This window comes from Lynx canadensis, chromosome A1, assembly GCF_007474595.2.
Source record: "Lynx canadensis isolate LIC74 chromosome A1, mLynCan4.pri.v2, whole genome shotgun sequence".
Taxonomy (NCBI): domain Eukaryota; kingdom Metazoa; phylum Chordata; class Mammalia; order Carnivora; family Felidae; genus Lynx; species Lynx canadensis.
The window spans coordinates 145,333,605-145,356,844 of record NC_044303.2 but is presented as its reverse complement, the minus strand read 5'-3'; the positions used below and the strand labels follow the sequence as shown (position 1 = coordinate 145,356,844).

Below are 23,240 nucleotides of genomic sequence, written 5' to 3'. Positions count from 1 at the left end.
TGCTTAGGAATCAGTCACTCCCTCTCTCTCTGCCCCTCTCCCACCCAAGCTCTGTCTCTCTCTGTCTCTCAAAAAATAAATAAATGTTTAAGTAAAAATTAAAAAATAAGTCACCATAACATGATCCATTCGTTTATGTGATTTATTCATTCATTCCTAAATATTCTATTTATTTTTTTAAGTGCTTATTTATTTTTGAGAGTGAGAGAGCACAAGCAGAGGAATGCAGAGAGAGTGATTGAGAAAGAGACACAGAATCTGAAGGCTCCAGGCTCCAGGCTCCATGCTGTCAGTGCAGAGCCTGATAAGGCACTTGAACCCACCAACTGTGAGATCATGACCTGAGCTGAAGTCTGACACTTAACTGAGGAATCATCCAGGTGCCCCCCAACTATTCTATTTAAATTTATAATCCCTATCGCTTTATTGGGAATTCCCTATTCCTTGCTCTTTTTTTTTTCTACATAGCCCTCACCATTATCTTTCTTCTTTCACTAGAATGTTAACTTCCAAATAGCAAGGATTTTTTTCCCTATAGCGTTAACTCTGTGTTGCAGAACTTAAAAGACTTCTTGGCAATTTATATTTTGACTGAATTTATTCTATAATTTTGAAGTCATAAAATGAAAACTCAAAAGGCATTTTAAAGATTTAATTTGCTTAAATCTTCATCTGAATCATGTATTTTGTTTCACTTTTAAATAATAGGTGAAAAAAAAAAAAAACAAAAGGGAGCACATATAATGCAGAACATAGAAGGAAAAAAACCGAGCATATTATATGCCTTTAAACAATATAGTCCCCAAAAAGAAAACAAATAAAGGAACCAACGATGACCCCGTATTTTTACTTGTTGAATTTTAATTTAGATGCAGACAAACTTTTTCTTTTCCTTAGGGGAGGCAGAAGCTTCTTTTATGTACTTTCTAAGCAATTAGAACTGAGGGGAAAATAGCATCTTTGAATTACACTAAGACGTTGCAGTAACCCATTGAATTCTATTTTATTTTTTGTAAACCTGCTCAAAGTTGTAATACACAACTACAGTAGTATTTTTTCTATATAATGTAGTATATTTTTTCTATAAAAATATAGGTGAGAGTAGTTTACAACTTGTCTCAAAAATATTTCTCTTCTGCAATTAATTAGAACAATAGTGGCATCTTATCTCTAGCTCTTAGTACTGAGAGCAATTTGCCCATGACAGTAATTCACTGTCAAAGGATCTAGATCAAATCTTTCTTCGTAGATCAAGCTGTAATCATATATATTTAAACTGTCACTGTAACATTGTATATTAAAATTTTACACCAGTTTAGTTAAATGAAAAAAAAAAAAGATTTGCCTTTCATTTTTTAAAAATATGAATGTTGATACATAAAGCAAAATAGAACACTATCTGTCAAATAGTGGGTATTTAATGTACATTAATGAAATTGCATGCTTTTGCTTAAAATAGAATAACAGATAAATGTTTCATCTTAATATCTAAGATATATTATTTCTCCTTTTATACTTATCTGCTTTATCAGAAGCTTAGAATTTTGGCATTCATAGGTAAGCAACATTTTAGATAATCACATTTAAATCTACATTTTCTCAGGAAACACTCAAATCATTGGCCTTCATTATTAATAACTACTAGTATTATAGAATAAACACGTGTTAGTATTTTTACAAATTTATATACCAGGAAATGTAGGCTATAAATATATTGATATTGCATCTTGTAATGGAATATTAATGCATGAATGACTACCCTGATGTAGAGGCAAGGACAGTGGGACAGATAGACTAGATCCGTTATTTGTTTTGAGTTCTTTCATAGCAGAACTGTTGGATTCATACTGATCTTTCTTCAGCACATTTCTGATCTCTTGACTGTTCTTAGAATTTATAATATGTCTAACCAGGTAGAGGAATGAAAACCCATGATTATAGAATAGTGATATGTATTACTGTTCTGTGTAAGAATTAAATCTAAAACCTATATTTAATTACAAAGAATCTAACGCAAAATTTTTCATTCTCCTATTTCATGAAGCTCTAGTGTGCCATGAAATAATTTGTAAGTGAAGTAGACTGAGTTTTTCAATCGTTTTTTTTTTCATAATCTGTTTATATGAGACTAATCTCTCTAAATCGAATTCTTTTCTTTTATTCAGTCTCCTAATTACTTTTTCATCCTCACCACTTTGTTTTTGCTAACAATTCTATTTTGGCTGCCAGTTATAGCATATCAGAAATTGAATAATGTGTTACCACCTATAAGCAGAAAATTAATTGTATTTGTCTGTGACAAAGCAAAGCATAATCTTAAAAAAGAGTTCTTTTTTCCAACTTCTGTAACCACCATTTTCATACTACCGACATATTTCCATATTTGTTATTAATGTTGTCATTTCAGATGCCTGTGCCTTAAATAAAGCATTTACTTAAACTTTTATCTTTTTGTCATATTATTATTTGCCTTTTATATATCATTGAAAGATACCATCTTCTTCAAATCCTGTGATTTCAGAAAGTTTTAAAACACTTGTTTAAACCAAATAACTTAGTCATATATAAACTAACTGTTGTATCTTTGTTTACCTCTGGAGTGGGGGAAATTACTAATATTTATTCCTGGGAATGAAAGTTTCCCTTCCTACAATCTGTTATCGTTAGTCTGGTTTTGTGCCTTCGTTCTAATGATATAGGTTTGTTTCTCCTTTATTCTTTGCAGAGTGCTGCAGCAGCTCCCAGCCCAGTGCTAGGAAACATTCCCCCAGGAGATGGCATGCCAGTAGGTCCTGTACCACCAGGGTTCTTTCAGGTACTCAGAGAAACTCTGACGAGGAATGTTAAGGCACAGGAACTCCTGTTTGCTTTTATTGAAAGATATGAACGAGAATGAGGCTATTTTGATTCTTAAGGTAAACGTAATGTGTGCAGCCAACTCTTGATTATTCAGAGACCGGTTATTTAGTGTATAGATTAGCTCTTCCTTCCTGTGTTTTTATTTGTTGTCAAATTTTATTCATTTATTTATTTTGACCTTTCCTTGTTCAAGTAAGAGAGAAAGAGAGTGGGAATGCAAACTGGCCCCTTAAGTTAACTGTGGTAAAGATGTGATGGGAAAAGAGGCTGAAAATAAAGTTCTGTAATCATATATAGATTTCAACTACTCCAGCCATCCAGATCTCCACAGACCAAAGATAATCAAGATTTGGCTGTAATTTCAAAATATGCCTAAATCATAACCTTTTCATTTATCAAAATTACAGGCTATATCGAGATATTTTGATAATCATCTTTTTGGCTTTTAAGCTAGAATTGTTATTAATATTATTATGTGACATTTTAAAATCAGATTTTTAAAATACAAATGCTAGTATTTTAGAATTTCAACAAGGCCACTTATTTTAGCAATGATGGTAATGATTTTAGAATTATAATACACCCACTTTTAAATTTTATTTTATTTCCATTTAATTCTAACAGTTTTCTAACACAGGTATAGACTCTGAAGTTTATTATTTTTTTACTACATAGTTAATTTTATAACATCCTTTGAGAAAATTAACAAGAACTTAGGAGTTAGGAACCAGAATTGGAAGGCATTATGGGAATTAGTGTAATGTGCTATATTGTTAATGAATTACATTAGGTACTTACAAACTAATCTGTCACTTTAGTGTTTTTATATTTTCACAGTCCTTGATAGTCATTTGCTACTTAATCCATACCATCATTACATTTCTTATAATCTAGGAGCATATTATAACTCTTGATTAGTAATTAAACAATCTCCATTTAAGATGATAATACTAGCTAACACTTATTAACCACATACTATACGTTATGCTTTGTTCTAAATGTTTTACATATATAAACTCTTAATTCTCACCGTAACCTTAGGTATGAAGTATGTATTATTACTCTTCCTATTGCACAGATGGAAAAACCAAGGCTTGGTAGATAAGTGGCTCGCACGAAGTCGGAAAGTGACAGGGTCAAGATTCAAATCAAGGCTTTGTGGACTTCTGCCACAGAATTTACCTTTTAAAGTTCATAACTGATCATTATTCATAATATTTTTAGCTCATTTAATTTTTTTTCCTCATGCTCTCTTTCTTTTGCCAAGGAGGAATTAGAGTTAGTGAATAAATCAGAAGGGTTTATTTACATATAAGAGTTAATAGAAGCTCTCTAAATGGCACTTTTAAAAAGAGGGGTGGGTTGGGAAGGAAGCCAAATACTTCTAGGGTAAAACAAACATGTATAAACCCATACATTTTAATTTTCACGTTTTGTTAAATGAACCATTCTTCTCTTACCTGTCTTGTGCCTGATTCTTGGTAAGAGGAGTTGAAACAGAGTTAACTTTGTTTTAATTATTCCAGTGTGATACATACCTAAGAACTACTACATGCCAGGCACTGTGGTAAGCATCTAAAAATGAGTATGGTAATATGTACCTTCCCAAAGTTCATTGTCTAGCCAGAGGCATTATTAAAAATAAATAACTGTAATATAGCAAGGTATGTGCTGTAACAGACTCAAGTGTAAGGTTCTGTGATAACCTAGAAGAAGAGCTGTTAAGTCTGCCTGAACTGAACCTGGGAGTGGTTTAGAAAACATTTTCCAGGGGTAAAAAACAGAGGAATGATATTCCAGAAAGTGGAAACAATATAAGCAAAAGTATAAAGGCCTTCAAAAAAGCATATATTGTGGTTAAGGAGAGAGAGACAAGGCAATTAGAGTATAGAAAAAAATGGCTGTAATAAATGAGTGGAGTGTACTCTTAGAGCAAATTAGGAGGCCACCAAACCCAATCTTGGGAGGGTCATCGTCAGGGAAGTATTCTTAAATTAGTAAATGAAATCCAAAGTGGCATCTAAGGATGAGTTAGGCAAAGAGACAAGGAGAGAGGGAAGGAATATTCCAGGAAGAGGGAAAAGAGTTTCCAAAGGCCCAGAGGGGAAAATAGAGAAACTAAATATTAAAAAACAACACATGGGGCGCCTGGGTGGCGCAGTCGGTTAAGCGTCCGACTTCAGCCAGGTCACGATCTTGCGGTCCGTGAGTTTGAGCCCCGCGTCGGGCTCTGGGCTGATGGCTCGGAGCCTGGAGCCTGTTTCCAATTCTGTGTCTCCCTCTCTCTCTGCCCCTCCCCCGTTCATGCTCTGTCTCTCTCTGTCCCAAAAATAAATAAAAAACGTTGAAAAAAAAAAATTAAAAAAAAAAAAACACAACACAATGGAGCTTAATTGGCTAAAGGGAGAGTAGCTGGTGATGAGGCTCCAGAGGAACCTAGAGGAGCTTGTAGGTCATGTAGGAATTTGAACTTGATTTTAAGGACAGTAATAAACTATTGGAGGATTTGAAGCAGGAGAGAGGCATGTTAATATTTGTACTTTTAGAAAAATCACTCCAGTGTGGCCAGGATTTCTGAAGCCAGGTCTGAAGGTAGGAAGACTACTTAGGAGGCTAGTATAGTGATCCAGGTGGGATTTAATGATGGCCTGGACTAAGAGAGTGGCAATGGGTGTGGAGAGAGATGAACAGATTTAAGAGGCAAATAAATGCAAAGGGTATGAGTAAAAGAATTCAAAAATAATACCCTGGTTTCCTTCTCTAACCTGGGCAGATGGGGATTTTATTTTCTGACATAGAGCCCACAAAACAAGGAGTAGGTTTGAGGTGGGACAGATGAAGTTCCTGTGGGACCTCCAGAGAGAGATATCCTTTAGACCAGTGAACATACAGGTTTGAAGCCTAAGGCAGCGATCCAGGCTAGAGATAGTCATATTACGGGCACTTGAGTCCACAGAGGTAGATTAATTATCCAGCAAGAAAGTATAGAATGAGAGAGTAAGAGAGTATGCAACTGAAATCCCAGAACACTAACACTTAAAAGGTAAACAAAGGCAACAGAATTCATTAAAAAGAATGGATGCAAAGGTATCACTTGGTTGACTAGTACAGTAGCCCAGGGAAGAGATCTTGTGACCCATCAAAGAGTAGTGGCAATAAGATTGGAAAGGAAGAAGCAATTCATAGTTATGTTTGATAGGCTTTAGTTGATTAACAAAATTAGGGTTAGAGGAAAAAGAGTTGGAAGATTCAAGGATCGTTGTGAGGTTCCTATTTTGGACCTCTGGAAAGTTTCAATGTCTTTATCTGAGTTAGGAAAGACAGAAGGTAGAAAAAGCTAGATATGTTTGAGTTTGGTATATGTCGTTCCCCTTTATCCAGGGTGACCATTCTACCTAATCCCAGATACACTTTTACCCCATTCAATGGGCTTAATGTCCAGTCTCCCTAGGAATACCTCTTTGAAATAATGAATAACTCAAACCATCAAACTTTTAAAAAAGAAATGGGATGTTATCATCTTTTGGTACATATAATGATGGAGTTAGTCTACTCAAATGTTTCCTAAATATCAGCCTTGGTTTCCTACAGTGATTGGTCAGTACTTCAATGTGATCCTGGCCATAATGCCTGTTGTTAATGAAAAGTACTACCTTATGTGAGTAGAAATAACAGCAGACAACCACAATTCAAGCCCAAATACCAGTTTCTAATTCAATTCCGAAGAGACATTCAACTCCAAGAATTATCCAGAGTAAGAGAAGAATAGTTTTGAATCCTCATTCTTAGTGAGGAAATGCAAAACTTATTTGGGCTCACCTGGAACGGGACTAGGTTAGGAAAGGATTGAGCCTATTAAATGCAATAAAAAAATGAAACTAAGGAAAGAAGAGGTTGTCATTAGCACATAAAGCACCTGCATCAGTAGTTTTGAGTTGTTCGCTATGTGATGATATCGTAAAATTTAGATTAGTGTTTATTTGTGACAGATATTAACATGGTTCATACTTCAACTTTGATATTTTTATTGAAATGGGAGAGCTTCTGTTATTTTGTTGGAGGTCAGTTAAGTAAAATCTAATTGGAATAATAGGTCATGCAAAAGGAAGTATCAATTTAGTAAAATAAAGCCATTTAAAGTAAGATACATATTTATTTAGAGTTTTTTCTCTAAGGAGTAATTGGTATACAGACCCCTATAACTTTTCAAAGTGGCCCGCCATGGAACCGGTGAGTGACTTTAGAGCAGCTTTATTTTTTTTTTAATTATTAAAATTTTTTTTTCATGTTTATTTATTTTTAAGAGAGAGGAAGACAGAGCACAAGCAGGGGAGGGGCAGAGAGGAAGACACAGAATCCAAATCAGGCTCCAGGCTCTGAGCTGTCAGCACAGAGCCTGACTCAGGGCTCAAACCCACAAACTGTGAGATCATAATCTGAGCCAAAGTCAGATGCTTAACCGACTGAGCCACCTAGGCACCCCTGCAGCAACTTTCTTAAATTGGCAAGTCTTGCTACTGGATCAGAGGGAAGACCATAGAAGCGGCCATTGATCTAACTAGAATTTGGCAGTTTTAGTGGAAGAAAATGTGTTATTGTGGCATGGTATGGGTACACATAGTAAGCACTCAGAATGAGTCTCTACTTTGAGTCTCCTATCCCTGTACTAGAATCTTACTCAAAGTTTTCATTGTATGCTAAGAAATATTAATTACGTATTGACAGCATCAATCTGTTGTTCATTCATTTTCATAGCATTCTTATGAAAAGACAGGCAAAGTTTGATTCCTGCAATTTATTGAATAGGTAGGATTGTTCCTTGAACCAATTAGATTTCCTTCTTGCTTAAATATAACAATCAAAATGGTTTAGTAAAATGCATAAAACAAAACAAAGTTCTTGTTCTTTTGTGTTTAAAAAATTGGACTCTTAGTCACCTTATGAAGTTCTGTAATTTTATAGATTTGAGTAACAAGAAAGCCTTTCTTGTGAATTTATTATAACTTGTGTACCACATTGAAGACAGGGGCATTTTATATTTCAACCAAGAAAATTTGAGGGGGGCGGGTGGTGAAAATTCTTTATTTTTCCCTCCTTTCTGGTCTTTACCACAAGAAAACTTTTAAGTAGGAAACTATATCTTGTTTTTTTGTCACTATAACTAAACATATCTTTATCTTTTATATAAAAACATAATAAGTGCTAATGTAGATATCTTTAAGTATGCAGTTAATGTGGGATATGCTTATAAATTTTGAACTCTGTAGCCTTTGGTTCATTTTTACCATGTGTGGTGTTTTGTTTTGATTTTTATCTTGATAAATTTGCAGTACTGTACTCACTAGATCTTTAGTTTTCTTAACTGAAACAGTTGAAAACGAATAATATATTGATGTTGGGTTATAAATTTAAGACTGTGACATCAATAAGATTATAAATATTTGTTGAAGATAAAGGATACCAAGCAATTTATTTGCAGACTGAGGTGGTCGTCCATATTTTAAAATCTGAATTGATCGCAACTCTGATATGGTAGAAAACATGTTGCAGCAGTTTTGTAAGTCATATTTTGTTTGCCGGCATAATGTTAGCAATGGGAAAGCTGCTTTGCCATCTAGTGGTGGTTTGCAGATGTCTCTCCTGGTTCCGGGTATATTTTCCAAAGGTTCTATTTTTAGCAAGACTGCACTGTAGCAAGCTGACCTAATGCTTTGACATAGTAATAACGCAATAAGAAGAATGAAAAATAGAAAGAAATCTTCCCTTTTCTCCATGGTGTTGCTATTGACCTGAAAAAGCTGAATATAAATGACATTCATAAAGCAATGAAGACAAAAACAAAGCTCAGGGTAATACAATATTCTTGATATTTTAAAAGAAAAAGCTTCAAAATGAATAAAAAACTCAGAAAAAAAATAATTATTTAATTTAACAATCTCATGGTCTTGAAACTGAAAAGAAAAGAAACGAAAAGAAAAACACATTTACAAGCCCTCGTTATATGTTTCTTGAGGTGGATATTTAATTTATTTCTGGAGATAAGTCGTGTATTTTGAAGATACCTTTTGGGGCGCCTGGGTGGCTCAGTCAGTTGAGCGCCTGACTTCAGCTCAGGTCATGATCTCACAACTCGTGAGTTCAAGCCCCTTGTCGGGCTCTGCGCTGACAGCTCAGAGACTGGAGCCTGCTTTGGATTTTGTGTCTCCCTCTCTCTCTGCTCCTCCTGTACTTGCGCTCTCTCTCTCAAAAATAAATAAACATTAAAAAACGTGTTTTTTTTTCAAACTAAGTGCACTCATCTGCTGTGCTGTTCCTATCCAAACTTCTATACAACTATTCTAACCAGTAGCAGCCTTTTTACCCTGTTATTTATACAGAAAGTTAAATAGTCTACATGCTTTCTCAATTCCCTTTTATCATTAACCTTCATATTGTCTTTACTCCCAGTGATTTTCCTTTCCTCTTACCCTTCCTGACCATGGCCATTTCAGAGTTAGTTTTAGGTAATAATCTAAACCAGGAGAAACTCCCCGTCCCTCTCCCTACAAGTTATAGATAGCATCTCTAATCTTAGATAATGAGCCAAAAAATTAGTATATCTTTTCTTAGTTTGAATCAGTAGGGTACTGAAAATCTCAAGTAGACTTGACTTACTGAACTGCAACACCTAACATTTCCAGTATATATAGTTTAAAAATCCAAATATTAAAAATAGTATTTTTCATAACTAAATACACTGGGATTTGGAGCATGGAAGTGGGAAGGTTGCTTATTTACCAAAAGCCAAGACATAAAAATTAAGTTTAATTTTATTTTTAAAACACAATTTTGAATCTTTAAAGAACAGAGGTTCTAAACATCAAAACTAAAGCAAGTCTTTCTCTAATACAAAGATAAAAGGAGCCTAAAAAAATAAAGGTGTCTAATAGCTGCTGGCTTTGATAATGCTTTCCTGCAGTTGTGGTAATAGACCAGGTAATGGCAACTTGTTCTGGCCTCAACTATTAGAACAAATTAAAACTGCTCAGCTTGAGTAACCAAGTAAGCTTTTTTTTTAAAATCACAGTTTCAAACAACTAAGGATCCTATAGCAGTAACTAGATGAACAGAGAGCAAAGAGTGTATCAGGGCTTCAGAGTTAATCCATGGGTTTCTAGTTAGGAATGAAACTGTTTCCTGTTAGAAACCCTACTGTTTGGGTTTATTTACCAAAATGAATATTTAGGAAAAAGTTAACTTGGCTATCATAGACCAATGTTGGTTTTCCTTTCACTTTAATGATAGCTTATCTGTTTTTCAGCTAATTTGAGATGACGATTTTTCTTTTGAAAAGATCTCTTTATTGAAAATCCTTCCTGGAGTGCTTCAGTTTTTATTATAGCTACTTTGGTGTGTGTTGCGGGGGGCAGGGGGGCGGGCATATATAGCAAATTGCAAATATACAAAGGCAGTTTATAACAATTTTAGTTTTTTATTTAATGTTGGTTACAGAAACAAAATGGTCACCATTCTTTGAGGAATTAAAGATAAGAATAGGTTATTAGATATATTATAAATCCCCTCTATGGGTAGGATAGATTTGTCTTAACTATACATTAGGATGCCTTCAGCCTTTTTAAAAGGTAGCTTCTCACTAGGTGGTGTTCTGAAACAATGTATCGCTATATGAGGAGTTGAAAGATTTTTTCTGTAAAAAGCCAGATAGTAAATATTTTAGCCTTTGGAGGCTTCGAAGTCACAACTACTTAGCTCTGTTGTTGTAGTGTCCTTGTAAGGTAAAAAGCAGTCATGGACACTGTGTAGCAAAACTGTTCAGGGAAACTTTATCTACAAAAACAAGTGGTGGGCCACATTTAGTGGGTAAGCCAAAATTGCCCACTCCTATTCCATCTGAATGTGGTCACCACTAGATAGCTTGTAAGAAACCTAAAAGGTAAAGACTAAGAACAATGTTCTTCCAAGTGTGTTCTTTGTAGTACTCACAAGAGAGTCCTGGAGCCTCCCCAGCTTCCAGTGTGTCAGAATCCTTGGGGATGGGGAGAAGTGGAGCTGGAAATCTTTTGTGGTTTTGTTGCTGTTTGTTTGTTTTGAACAGATGAGTCTTACAAACTAAAATTTGAGAACTACTGGCAAAGATGGCTGATGACATATAGCAGCAAACATTTACTACAACTCAAGGAAGTTGGTGGCAGGGGTGAAGGATGAGGGACTGAGGCTGCAGGTACACAGCTCAGTGAGAGGTGGGCTCCTAGAGACAGGACTGGGGTCTGTGAGGCTGAGTGCTGTACCAGGGCCAGCTGCAGAGCCCTGACCTTGGGCCACCTGCGCCCTTATGAATTAAATAAAAAAAAAAAAAAAAAAAAAAGAAAGAAAGAAAGAAAAGAAAAGATAAATAGAAATCCCTGTCCGCATAGAACTTAAAGTCTATTAAAGGAAACAGTAACAAAATAATTATTTTTTTAAATATGATATATTAGATTGTGATAATGAGGGAGAAAAATGAAACCTAAAAGGAAAATAGGCATTATTGCCAAAGTTTTGGATAAGGTGGTCAGATATATAAGGTCATTATAGGAATTTTGGGCTTTACTCTGAGTGGAGGGTTTTAACAGTCTTATTCTGGCTGCTCTGTTGAGATTAGTCTATAGGAGGGAAGGGGGGAAATGGGGAGACTACAGGGAGATTGCTATGTTCTGGACTAAGGTAGTAAGCGTGGTGAGAAGTGGTTGGATTCCAGATATATTTTCAAGCTTGAGCCAACAGATAGTGGTGATGGTTTGGATATGTGTTGTGAGAGAAAAAGACTACAAGGGTGACTACAAGGCTTTTGAGCTACTCATATGGAAGAATGGAGTTGACATTTACTGATGTAAATCAAACTTCAAGAGGAGGTATGAGGGAGAATACCTGAAACTTAATTTTGAACTTGTTAAGACTAAGATGGCTATTAGAGATTCAGGAGATGTTGAGTAGGGAACAGAATATCAGCCTGCAGTTTTATGGTTCAGGCTTGGGCTAGAGTCATTTAGGAGTTATTAGCATGTGGATAATATTTAGAGCTCTGAGCCTGGAAGAGAACACCAAGATAGTATAGATGGAGACAAGAAGGTCTACAATGAACCTAGCGCACTCTAATGTCAAGAAGCCGGGGAGATGAGGAGGGAGCAGTGAAGAAAAATGAGAAGGAGCAGTCCAAGAGATAAGAAAACCAGGTAATGTGGTATCCTGGAAGCCACATGGAGAAAATGTTTCAAGGGGAGGAATATTCAGCTGTGCCAAATGCTACTGATACTTTTAATTAGTTGAAGACTGACAATTGACCATTGAATTTTAACCAGGAGGTAATTTGTGGCCTTGATAAGGCCAGTTTCAGTGTAGTGATGAGCATGAAAGCCTGCTAAAAGTAGATTCAGGATAAAGTGGGAAGAGAGAAAGGGGAGACAGCAAGTGTGCCCAACATTGAGTTTTGCTCTAAAGGGAAAGCAAGAGATGATGTTGTAGTTAGAGCGAGAAGTCGGGAGGCCAAAGAAATGCTGCTGGGAGTGAAGTGTTGGCTATTATAAACTGTTCATCCCTGCCGAGGAACAAAGAAAACAGCTCTGCTGGTGCCTGTGAGAAGAGCATATAGGCTATTGCGAGGTATCATCCATTACCCCCAGCAAGCTGGTGTAATCTTGAGTCGAAGATAGAATGCCAGGGAATAGACTAATCGGAGCAGTAGGATGCTTTTCAGAGAAAGTAAAATAGAATTAATTGTTTGCAGTGCTTGCAAATGCGAATGCTACCTGTTATCTGTCATTGTAATATTCTATAATAGATTGTAGATACTTTGGCATCAGTAAATATATTTTCCAGTTGAATTTATCTTATCAGTTTTGTGTACATATATCTATATAAGGCTTGTACATGAAAATGTATATTTTAAATTGGAGATGGAGAAAAAACTTTGTGTAGTTTGAATTTTCTCATAGTGCTTACCTCTATAGATTTTAGCATTAGTCAAATTAGTAAGCTCTAGTTTCAAAACAGACTTTCTGATGCATTAACAATTTCTGTAAAAACCTGTTGTGTAGAAAGACTATTTCAAATAGTTTAGACATGAATTGAGAATAGAGATTTTATGTTTATAGGTAAGTAACCAAGTGAATATGAGAGTATCATTTCATTTTTAAAGAAAGCAAATATATATATATATATATATATATATATATATATATATATATAATTCGCCACTTGTATTAGAAGACCAAGGTTATAGGTCAGTTTGTTTAACAAACACTGTTATTGCTACTTGAGAATTTGAAAAGACTACTGCTTGATCAGTGGAAATGTCCCTACCATATTATCAGAAGAATAAGAACGAACTAGCTAATTTCTTTCCTCTTCCTTCCTTCCTTTCTTTCTTTCTTTCTTTCTTTCTTTCTTTCTTTCTTTCTTTCTTTCTTTCTTTCTTTCCTTCACAATGGTACTTTAAGGTACATTAAAGTACCTCTCTCCTATACTGTCATGTGAAGCAAATTTACCTGTAAGTATGAATATAAAATAGGGGAAAGGAAGAAGGGAATCCTTTGGCATTCTTCAATGAAAAACTATGAGTGGTTTTGAAAAATGATTGCTTTAGCTTCTTTTTTGATGGAGTCAGTGTGATACTTTATCCTAAGTTATAAATCCTAAATTTATATACATATAAATATGTATTTTCATACCCAGTGTCATTTTTTAAATATACTAATATAGGTTGATCTGTCAGGGACTTTAGTTTGTAGCAGGAGGCAGTACAGGGCCAGATTTAGCTTATGTAGGACTCCAGCTACTTGCCTCACAGACACACACACACACACACACACACACACACACACACACACTAATGTGTCTGTATGTATTTGTGAATATAAACTGATCTAAAACAAATTATTAAAGTTTTTTGTAAAATGTTGTCAAACTTTTATAGACCAGCAGACAGCATGGTCCCCTTTCAGAATCCAGAAGTCCATTGCCACACACCTCTAACATAGGTAATGAAGGGTTGAAAAATAGTCTCATCTTCTTGAAAAGGCCCATAATGTAAGTGAGCAATTTTTATGCTTAGACTAAATCCATATTAAAAGAATCAACCTGCTTATAATTCTGTGGTGAATTGGATTAGCCTTGCCAAAATAGCATCTAGAAAACTGGATCTGGTAATACTTTACAGTTATTTTATATGAGTTATTTTAATTAAGTGTTGATGATGATAGAATATCTAAGATGTATGGGAGATAAGCTACATATTTATGCTTATCAGCAGAATGCGCTAGCACAAGTATGTCATTTTGTGAGCTAAATTAGTTTAATACTGGTTGGAATTAAAATGTGTTAATCAAGAGTATCTTATCCACTGGGGTGTCAGTAATGTCTGATGGAGGTTTTTATGGAAAACAGAAAGGAAACTAAACAAATTAAGATACATGAATTGTAAAGTAACTTTGACGAAATTCATTTGATGTATAATTTATGCTTCATTACTTTTCTACAGAAAACTCATGAAGCATCTCATGGAATTATAAGAATTGAAATATGTGAACACTTTTACTATATGAAAGATGGCTGTAGTGAAATACAGAAGTCACAACCCTAATGGTTATTCAAAATAATAATCTCAGTATTATTTATTTTTGATAGCTCATGACTTTAGGAAAGTTAGAATTAAGATAAAAATTTACTTCTGAGTCAGTTAAGTGTCAGACCCTTAATATTGGCTCAGGTCATAATCTCATGGTTCCTGAGATCCATGAGATCATGAGTTCCAGCCCCACACTGGGCTCCCGTGCAGATGGTGAGGATCCTGCTTGGGATTCTTTCTCTTTCTGCCCCTTCCATGCTCTCTCGCTCTCTCTCTCTCAAAAATAAATAAACTTAAAAAAAAAAGAGATTTACTTGTAAGTAAAATATGGAATAGCAAAGTAGAAAAATCTACATAGGAAAGTTGTATACAGTAAAGAAAACTAAATTAATTAAAAAATAGACACAGAATGAGTAAAAAGTAATATTTAGTGTTTAAAAGAATGTTTATTCTTTGGATAAAATAGTATAGTGAACATATTTTTTACTACCTTTCCAGAAGTATAAAAAATAATTATAACCTACTTTATTTATCATTTCTAAAATGATTTTTTAGAGAAGTTTTTTCCTTGAAAGATTCTAGAATAATTTTCATGTCATAAAATTGTGTCTTATTCCCTTTGTCTGCTTAAAACAGTGCATTAAAAATAGAAGAAGAAAGATTAAATCTGTCTAAAGCCATATCTTCACAGGACCAAGTGAGCTACATATTTGATCTTTATGTAATTAATATAATATTTTTTCTGTCTATATGTAACTTTGCGTCTTTTGTTATTGCCTAAATAGTGATAGAAGCAAATTACTCCTTGGCAAATAACCATTTTCTTACAGATTTTTGGACTAATGGTTATGTGCTAAAAACAATATGATATTAGAAGGTAGAATGTTAAATGTTCTTACTCAAATGCTGAGCTTTTCCTTAGTGGGAAAAAAATCTGTATGCTTAACCATGTTGTTTCTGAGACCTGAGGATTATCACTCTTTGAATATATTTCAGTCTAGAAAGAGGAGGTAAGGTTCCCTGTATAAACACAGCACTGTATGAGACAGCTGAAAAATGAACTGCAAATGAATTGTTAGCAGTTCTCAAGGCTGGTCTGAGCTTCAGGAAAAGTTCAATTAAGTCACCACAGTTTTGTTCTGTTTTGTTTGTTTTGCCAAATCATATGTAAATTAACCTGATATCCTTTTATACCAAAAACTGGCAACTAAATACTGCTAGTCTATAAAACTAAGAAACATTATTTTTAACCTTGACACCCAGAAACAGTAAAAGAAACCCGAAAGTGATAGGAGGGAGTAAAAGGCCTTATTAGTCATCTAAATTATAAATTCTCTTAGATGTTGATAGGGATATTGTAATTATAATGTAGTATCTTGTTGGGGTCAACACTTTGCTCCTTACCTGTCCTCTGGAAAATATAAATTATCCTATTTAATCAAGCAGAATTCTCCCCTCTAATTTATAACTATGTTCTCACTAGACAAAGCAGATATACTGTGCTAATACTGTGGCTTACTGTTTACATTGTCAATAGATATTGTGTATTTAAAAAAATTTTTTTAATGTTTATTTATTTTTAAGAAAGAGAGAGAGAGAGAGCAGGGGAGGGGCAGAGAGAGAGGGAAACACAGAATGCAAAGCAGGCTCCAGGCTCTGAGCTGTCAGCACAGAGACCAACGTGGGGCTTGAACTCATGCACTGCGAGATCATGACCTGAGCCAAAGTTGGATGCTTAACCAACTGAGCCACCTAGGTGCCCCAATATTATCTATTTTTAACAAGACACATTGGTCAGGGGAGATTTTACACAAGGGAACGAAACTTTATTTTGTGCTGGTTTTTAGTCTTCCATCAATGTTGTTCATTCTTTTAGTCAATGAACCAGCTATGGAACCAACCAAATATTTACTGAATGCAGCTCTGTGCGTTCTCTCTTAGAATGTGCTAACTGCTTCCTTTCCTTTCTCATGAACCTCACTATAAGTTATCATATTATAATGAAGTTTGATTATAATGATGATACTCTTCTAATCATTCCACGTCCATTTATCACCATTCCCCACTCATCTTCTATTCCCTTTTGGCATGTGACTTAAAAACATTAATAAGTGCAGTCAAGACAACATATATTATCAAAACCCTACTGAAAGTATTTAAGAAAAGAGAGCTAGAGGTTACTAAATTTATTTTATTTCAATTGTTGCATTGCTTTTAGTTCAGTGAATCAAGAGCACATGCTAATTAGTGCTTTGTATGCAAATAAACTTACCTGAAATACCACTGCCTTTTCAGCTTTTCCTGGTTGAGTGGTAACTAGCAAGGGTAAAGAATTCTGCATTAAGTGAATGGTAGCACCATTGCTGGGGGGCCAAGGAGAAAGTGCCAAGTCAGGCAGTTTATTTATAGTCACCCGGTTGTATGTGTACCTGCCTTCATTCTGTAAAGGTATTACTGGAATGGAACTGTTTTCTCTGTAAGAAAACTAAAATGGCAGGTAAAAAATTAGGTCTTTGGTTTTCTTTACAGAGTAAGGAGGCTGATCTAGTAAACTCTAAAAAGTACAACTTTGTGCTATAAAATGTGTCAAAAAGTTACATTCAAATAAAATTTGATAAGTCAGATTTTATTATAATTGTACAATAGAAAGCTTATAAAACTTCCATTGAGTAATTTTGTGAAGAAGTCACTGAGTATTCATTTTTTAAATATTTTTAAGTTCATATTTTCTTAAACTTGGTAATTGTTTCTTTGTATTTTAAAAAGATACTATTTCTTTCAAAATTATAAGCAAACCTTACATGAATAATTTTGTCCTAAAAAATTTCAGTTATTTTATGTTAGATAAGTCCTGTAAAATTGTATGTTTTAGAACAATCTTCAGAAGAGCAATCTAACTTCCAGGTAGTATGAGGAAAGAGAAAGAGCTGGTTTCTTCTAATTCTTGTTCTAAATGTTACATTTGTCCATTCTAAAGAAATCAGTATTATCTTCCCTTTGTCACTGATTTTTTGTAAATTGTGGTTTGAAAATAAAATATAGTATATAGAAAAATTGTATAAAGAATATACAAGTATGTAGTATATATAGTATATAAATGGTACACAGAGAATGCTTAAGTGGGATTTTAAAGACACTCATTTTTAATGATTTTATTTATTTATTTATTTATTTTTTAAATATGAAATTTATTTTCAAATTGGTTTCCATACAACACCCAGTGCTCATGCCAACAGGTACCCTCCTCAATTCCCATCACCCACCCTCTCCTCCCTCCCACCCCCCCCCCGTCAACCCTCAGTTTGTTCTCAGTTTTTTTTTCTTTTTTTTTTTAATATATGAAATTTATTGTCATCATTTTTAATGATTTTAAATTTTCTTTATTATCAGTTTATTCTCAAAGGCTAATATTTAATGAGTTTCTAAAGCCATTCTGAAATATTTAAAATAAGATATAAGGTGATTTATGTATTGCCACCTCAATTTTAAGGATTCTTGTGAATACCAGTTTTATTTTATGGATTAATTTCCCTAGCGTTAAGATAATGACTTGCTCTACTATGGTTTTGTGTTCTTTCCTCTGAAGTGGATTTCCTTCACACCAGGGCACACATTATACTACAGTGTACGGAATCCTGTATGATGATGGTGTGAACAAAGTGCTGAAGAAATAGAAGGAAAGTCTTGATTTTTAAACAGACCCTTGGGGGATTACTAGAAATTTACTTGACAGAGAAAGAATACATGGTAATCTCAAGAAGGAGAGAATATTCTGGTGTTGAAAAGTCATATTTAGGGGCGCCTGGGTGGCGCAGTCGGTTAAGCGTCCGACTTCAGCCAGGTCACGATCTCGCGGTCCGTGAGTTCGAGCCCCGCGTCGGGCTCTGGGCTGATGGCTCAGAGCCTGGAGCCTGTTTCCGATTCTGTGTCTCCCTCTCTCTCTGCCCCTCCCCCGTTCATGCTCTGTCTCTCTCTGTCCCAAAAATAAATAAACGTTGAAAAAAAAAAAAAAAAAAAAAAAGAAAAGTCATATTTATGTTTTCTAAAAACTATTAAAATATTAGAAAATATTATGGTGAGGGGTGCCCGGGTGGCTCAGTCGGTTAAACGTCCAACTTCGGCTCAGGTCATGATCTCACAGTTGGTGAGTTCGAGCACCATGTCGGGCTCTGTGCTGACAGCGCAGATTCTGTCTCTCTCTCTTTCTCTGCCCCTCCCCCACTCACACTCTGTCTCTCTCAAAAATAAACATTAAAAAAATTTTTTTAAGAAAATATTATAGTGACAGATGGTAGTTGCACTTGTGAGCACAATATAATGTATAAACGTGTTGAATCACTATGTTGTACACCTGAAACTAATGTAACATTGTATTTCAACTATGCTCAAATACGCTTAAAACTATACTCAAAAAATAAACAAATATTTTTAAGTGTTTGTGTTGAGAGAGAGAGAGAAAGAGAGCACATGTGTACAAGCGAGGAGGGGCAGAGAGATAGGGAAGAGAGAATCCTAGGCAGACTCCATTCTGTCAGCACAGAGCTTATTGCTAGGTTCAGTTTCACAAACTGTGAGATCATGACCTGAGCCCAAATCACGAGTTGGACGCTTAACCAACTGAGCCACCCAGACACCCCTTACCGTATATATATTAAAAGAACTTAGGGCTTAAGTGGTTCTTATCTTAGCACCTGTAATTTCAGGACAGGTAAATAAAACAATTCCATTGGGGACACTTGGCACCTTCAGAGAAGCAAAGAATCAGACTGAGCAATCTAACTTCCAGGTAGTACGAGGAAAGAGAAAGAGCTGGTTTCTTCTAATTCTTAGGGAATTGTGATAGAGCACTAGGGTTTATGAAAGATCAAATAAGAGAGGCAGACTACCCTCCACTAGCAGAAAGGGCAAAGAATAAAGGAAAATCTCTCTTTTAGGGAAGCAGAAGTTTAAAATTCCATGAATAATTCTTGATATAATGGATAATAGTAATCCTTTAAGATTGAGTGACATTCATTCTGAAATAAATTCTGATTCTCAATGGTATGATCTTTACTTAGGGGAAATGAACTGGACACTTGGTTGGTATTTCTATTGGAGGGTTGTTTTTGTTTTATTTTTTTCCTATTCTCTTAGTCACCAAATTTTATTGATTTTTTGGATTTGTGCATGCATGCTTTTATTCCTTTTACTTTGAGTTATTGCATTCTTTCTGGGAAGATGGCTGAAACATGTAGAAAGGAGAGTTTATGCCTTTATGGAAATGTAGTTTCCATATGTCAGAATACTAACAGTGGTACTCATTTTATCTTGTGTTATAAAGAACCTGACTGCGTGAGTTTTGCCTAATTTGGAAAACTTTTTAAAAGCATAGCCTTGACTTTCATTCACTCATAGCACTACATGTTCTATCAAGTAAGGATGATGTAATATGACTTCTGAGTGAAGGCACCAGATTGAAATACTATTTTTTGTGGGTTTTCACTGGTACTTGCCATTTGGTGAAGAGAACATTCTATTTCTTTAAATTAGTGGACTAATAGAGAAAACAGTTTTTCCAGAAAATTGTTTTTCCCACTAATTATAATAGTAGAACCTTAAAAATTCTAATCCGAGAGCAGTGATCTTCATCTGCTTTGTTCACTCATATGTCCAATGACTTAGTCCATTACTGCCTTTGTAGGTATTTAATATATATTTGTTGAATAAAAGAATCACTAGTATACTTTTTAATTGATAAGTTGAGTTTTTTTTATTCTTCCAATGGGCCTTTGATCGGAACCAAATGCATCCTTGTCTGTTGGAGTATTTTTTTTTTCTTTATGTTTTCCTTTTCTCTGGAAAGCATAGGAATAAGTTTCTCCAGCTCCTTGATGAAGATGGTTTGTGAATTGTGCCCATCCCACCCCTACACATTTCAAATATTTGTAGCTATTTGCAGTATAGAAATCTGTATACTTAAGGGTAATGCTGGAAATAACAGAATAATGGAGTTTTGTTTTTCTTTTTAATTTTCTATAGGACTTTAGAGATTATCTAGTCCAACTCTCTCATTTAAGATGGAGAAAATTAAAGGCCGAAGATTTTTTAGCTCAGGGCACCTCTGCTAATTAGTGTTACTACAAAACTAGAACCCAGTCCCCTGACTCCCAAATGTTTTTTTTCACACACCTTATAAATAGCCTTTTGAAGGTGAAGACTTTTTCCATTTAAAATATTGATTCACCATCATGACATCTTCAAGCAAATATCTTAATGCCCAAACTATTAAAAAAAAAAAAAAACTTTCTCCCCCAAGTAAAAGAGTATTTCACAGCCAAAAATTCTTTTCAAAAACCTGTTCTTCCCAGGCTATTAATGCAGAGAGTACTAACATGTCTGTCAGTAGATATACTCTATAGTATCAGTAGGCAATCTCTTATATCAATAATTTAAACTTGTTTTCATATCTTGAATTGTATTTGCAAGGAAATTGGCTTCTGAATAGTGGAGTACAAATATTATTACAATATTCTCAGTTGCTAATATGCAAACTCTTTGGGGTTCAGTTGCTGTGTCTCTGTCTCAACAAGCAGGCAAGTGAGGACCTGTGTGTTTAACTAGATAACTTAAGGTAAGGATCAATCTGAATATTAAGAGCTTATGTTATAACAGCACTAATTTGATATCAAAAGTACTCTACCCATAGCAGTCTTTGTATTTTAAGTAAAAGTAGTAAATTTTTATGTCATCTAGCTTTTTTGTCATTTTTGCTTTAAGTGGATTATTATTGATTAGAATTTATAAATGGTTTTCTTTTCTTTTTCCAAAAACACCTGTAAATTTGAACTTGGAGGAGGAGGGCATGCATAAGAACTAAATTAACTAAAGAGAGAATCTTTTTCTTTCCCAGTCTCATTCTGTAGAGTTTTGTAGGTTCCTGAGTACCACATGCACTCCCTGTCCTCAGTAGTCTCTTGATGGGTCCTCACAGTCAGATAGGAGTGTATGACAGTCCCATTAAAAGGCACTTTTTCATAGTACCATTGATGAGAGAAATTCCTCTTTTCAGATAGTCCATTAAATTAACACTATAACATCATTTTACATTCGGACCAATATGCAAATCTCAAATGCTCTATTTCAAGTAAGGTACATCTCAATTTTTTCCTCAGTATTTGATAGTTAGTAATATTTTTAACATAATTTCTACCTCGTATTCCATTTCAAAGTGAATTTAATAGACAGGAATCATCAGTAACCTATTTTTATTTCTCCATGTCTCAAAAAGTAAATTGATAAACTTTGGATTCATGAGTATGTCATAAAACATCACTTTGTGAAAGAAAGGCAAACATTCCAAAACCAATGACACAATACTTAATTTCCTAGTTTTTAAAATTAGTCCAGAATTTAAAAGGCAGTTCCATAAATGAAACTGGGTGATTAGAAATATAGCAGACAGTGTGTGAGTATTGGGATAAGCTTCTAGTTGGCAGTATAGTTAACTAACTAATTCAATTTAGAGTAGAGTTTAGAAAGGATTGAAGAGAAACAGCTTTGATCAAATATGTGAAAACTAACATTATTGAAATGTTAAAATTGGAATACCCACTTTGTCACGAGAGATGACAATAATACCTGAATAAACCAGTATTTCTGTCCATTTAAAATAGTATCCTGATTAACATAGAAGATTAGGATGTAAGAATATATGATAATTGAATGATTAACATATAAGAACACAGTAATAAAAAACTGAATTGCTTGTTTAACTCTAAAGTTCCTCTTGTTGGAAATTATTATTTCCAACAATTACAATTTCTTGTCAAAATTATCTAAAATAAAATCTTCCAAGAGATATTATAGAAGTAGTCTATACAGCATTAACTTGTTAGGATTTTATTTTTCAGATGCTGCTTTTTAAAATAACCCTGCTTTTATTTTATTTTATTTTTTCAATATGTGAAGTTTATTGTCAAATTGGTTTCCATACAACACCCAGTGCTCATCCCAAAAGGTGCCCTCCTCAATACCCATCGCCCACCCTCTCCTCCCTCCCACCCCCCATCAACCCTCATTTTGTCCTCAGTTTTTAAGAGTCTCTTATGCTTTGGCTCTCTTCCACTCTAACCTCTTTTTTTTTTCCTTCCCCTCCCCCATGGGTTTCTGTTAAGTTTCTCAGGATCCACATAAGAGTGAAACCATATGGTATCTGTCTTTCTCTGTATGGCTTATTTCACTTAGCATAACACTCTCCAGTTCCATCCACGTTGCTACAAAGGGCCATATTTCATTCTTTCTCATTGACACGTAGTACTCCATTGTGTATATAAACCACAATTTCTTTATCCATTCATCAGTTGATGGACATTTAGGCTCTTTCCATAATTTGGCTATTGTTGAGAGTGTTGCTATAAACATTGGGGTACAAGTGCCCCTATGCATCAGTACTCCTGTATCCCTTGGGTAAATTCCTAGCAGTGCTATTGCTGGGTCATAGGGTAGGTCTTAAAATAACCCTGCTTTTAAAATGTAGCCAAGAACTGCAGGTTCAGTTTCTAAAATGTTTATAGAAAATACATTATAAATGTGGAATTTAATTATGTAAAATACTAAAGATTTGGCTTGCCCAAGCTTTTGTTAAATTGATCCTTAGTTTATATTACTTCATTCTTAATATATTACTTCATGATATGCAACCATTTAGAATGGATAATTTACTTATGTTACATGAAGTAATAATCTTGAATTTAAATAAATTATATAGTGTGATGTAAGTAGACAAAATTATAGAATTTTT

General features: G+C 34.5%; 1 protein-coding gene across 5 annotated transcripts in view; it reads left to right on the top strand.

Annotated features, from left to right (window-relative positions):
- Positions 1-23,240, top strand: part of SSBP2 (single stranded DNA binding protein 2) — a 316,776-nt gene that overhangs the window by 222,232 nt on the left and 71,304 nt on the right. For 3 of the 5 annotated variants that reach the window (XM_030323938.1, XM_030323944.1, XM_032593472.1), the window contains exon 5: positions 2,726-2,815. The exons of the other annotated variants lie outside the window; for them this stretch is intronic. In XM_030323938.1, coding sequence (XP_030179798.1) covers positions 2,726-2,815 — 90 coding nt within the window. The remainder of the gene's footprint in view (positions 1-2,725; positions 2,816-23,240) is intronic. 5 annotated transcript variants of the gene reach the window in all.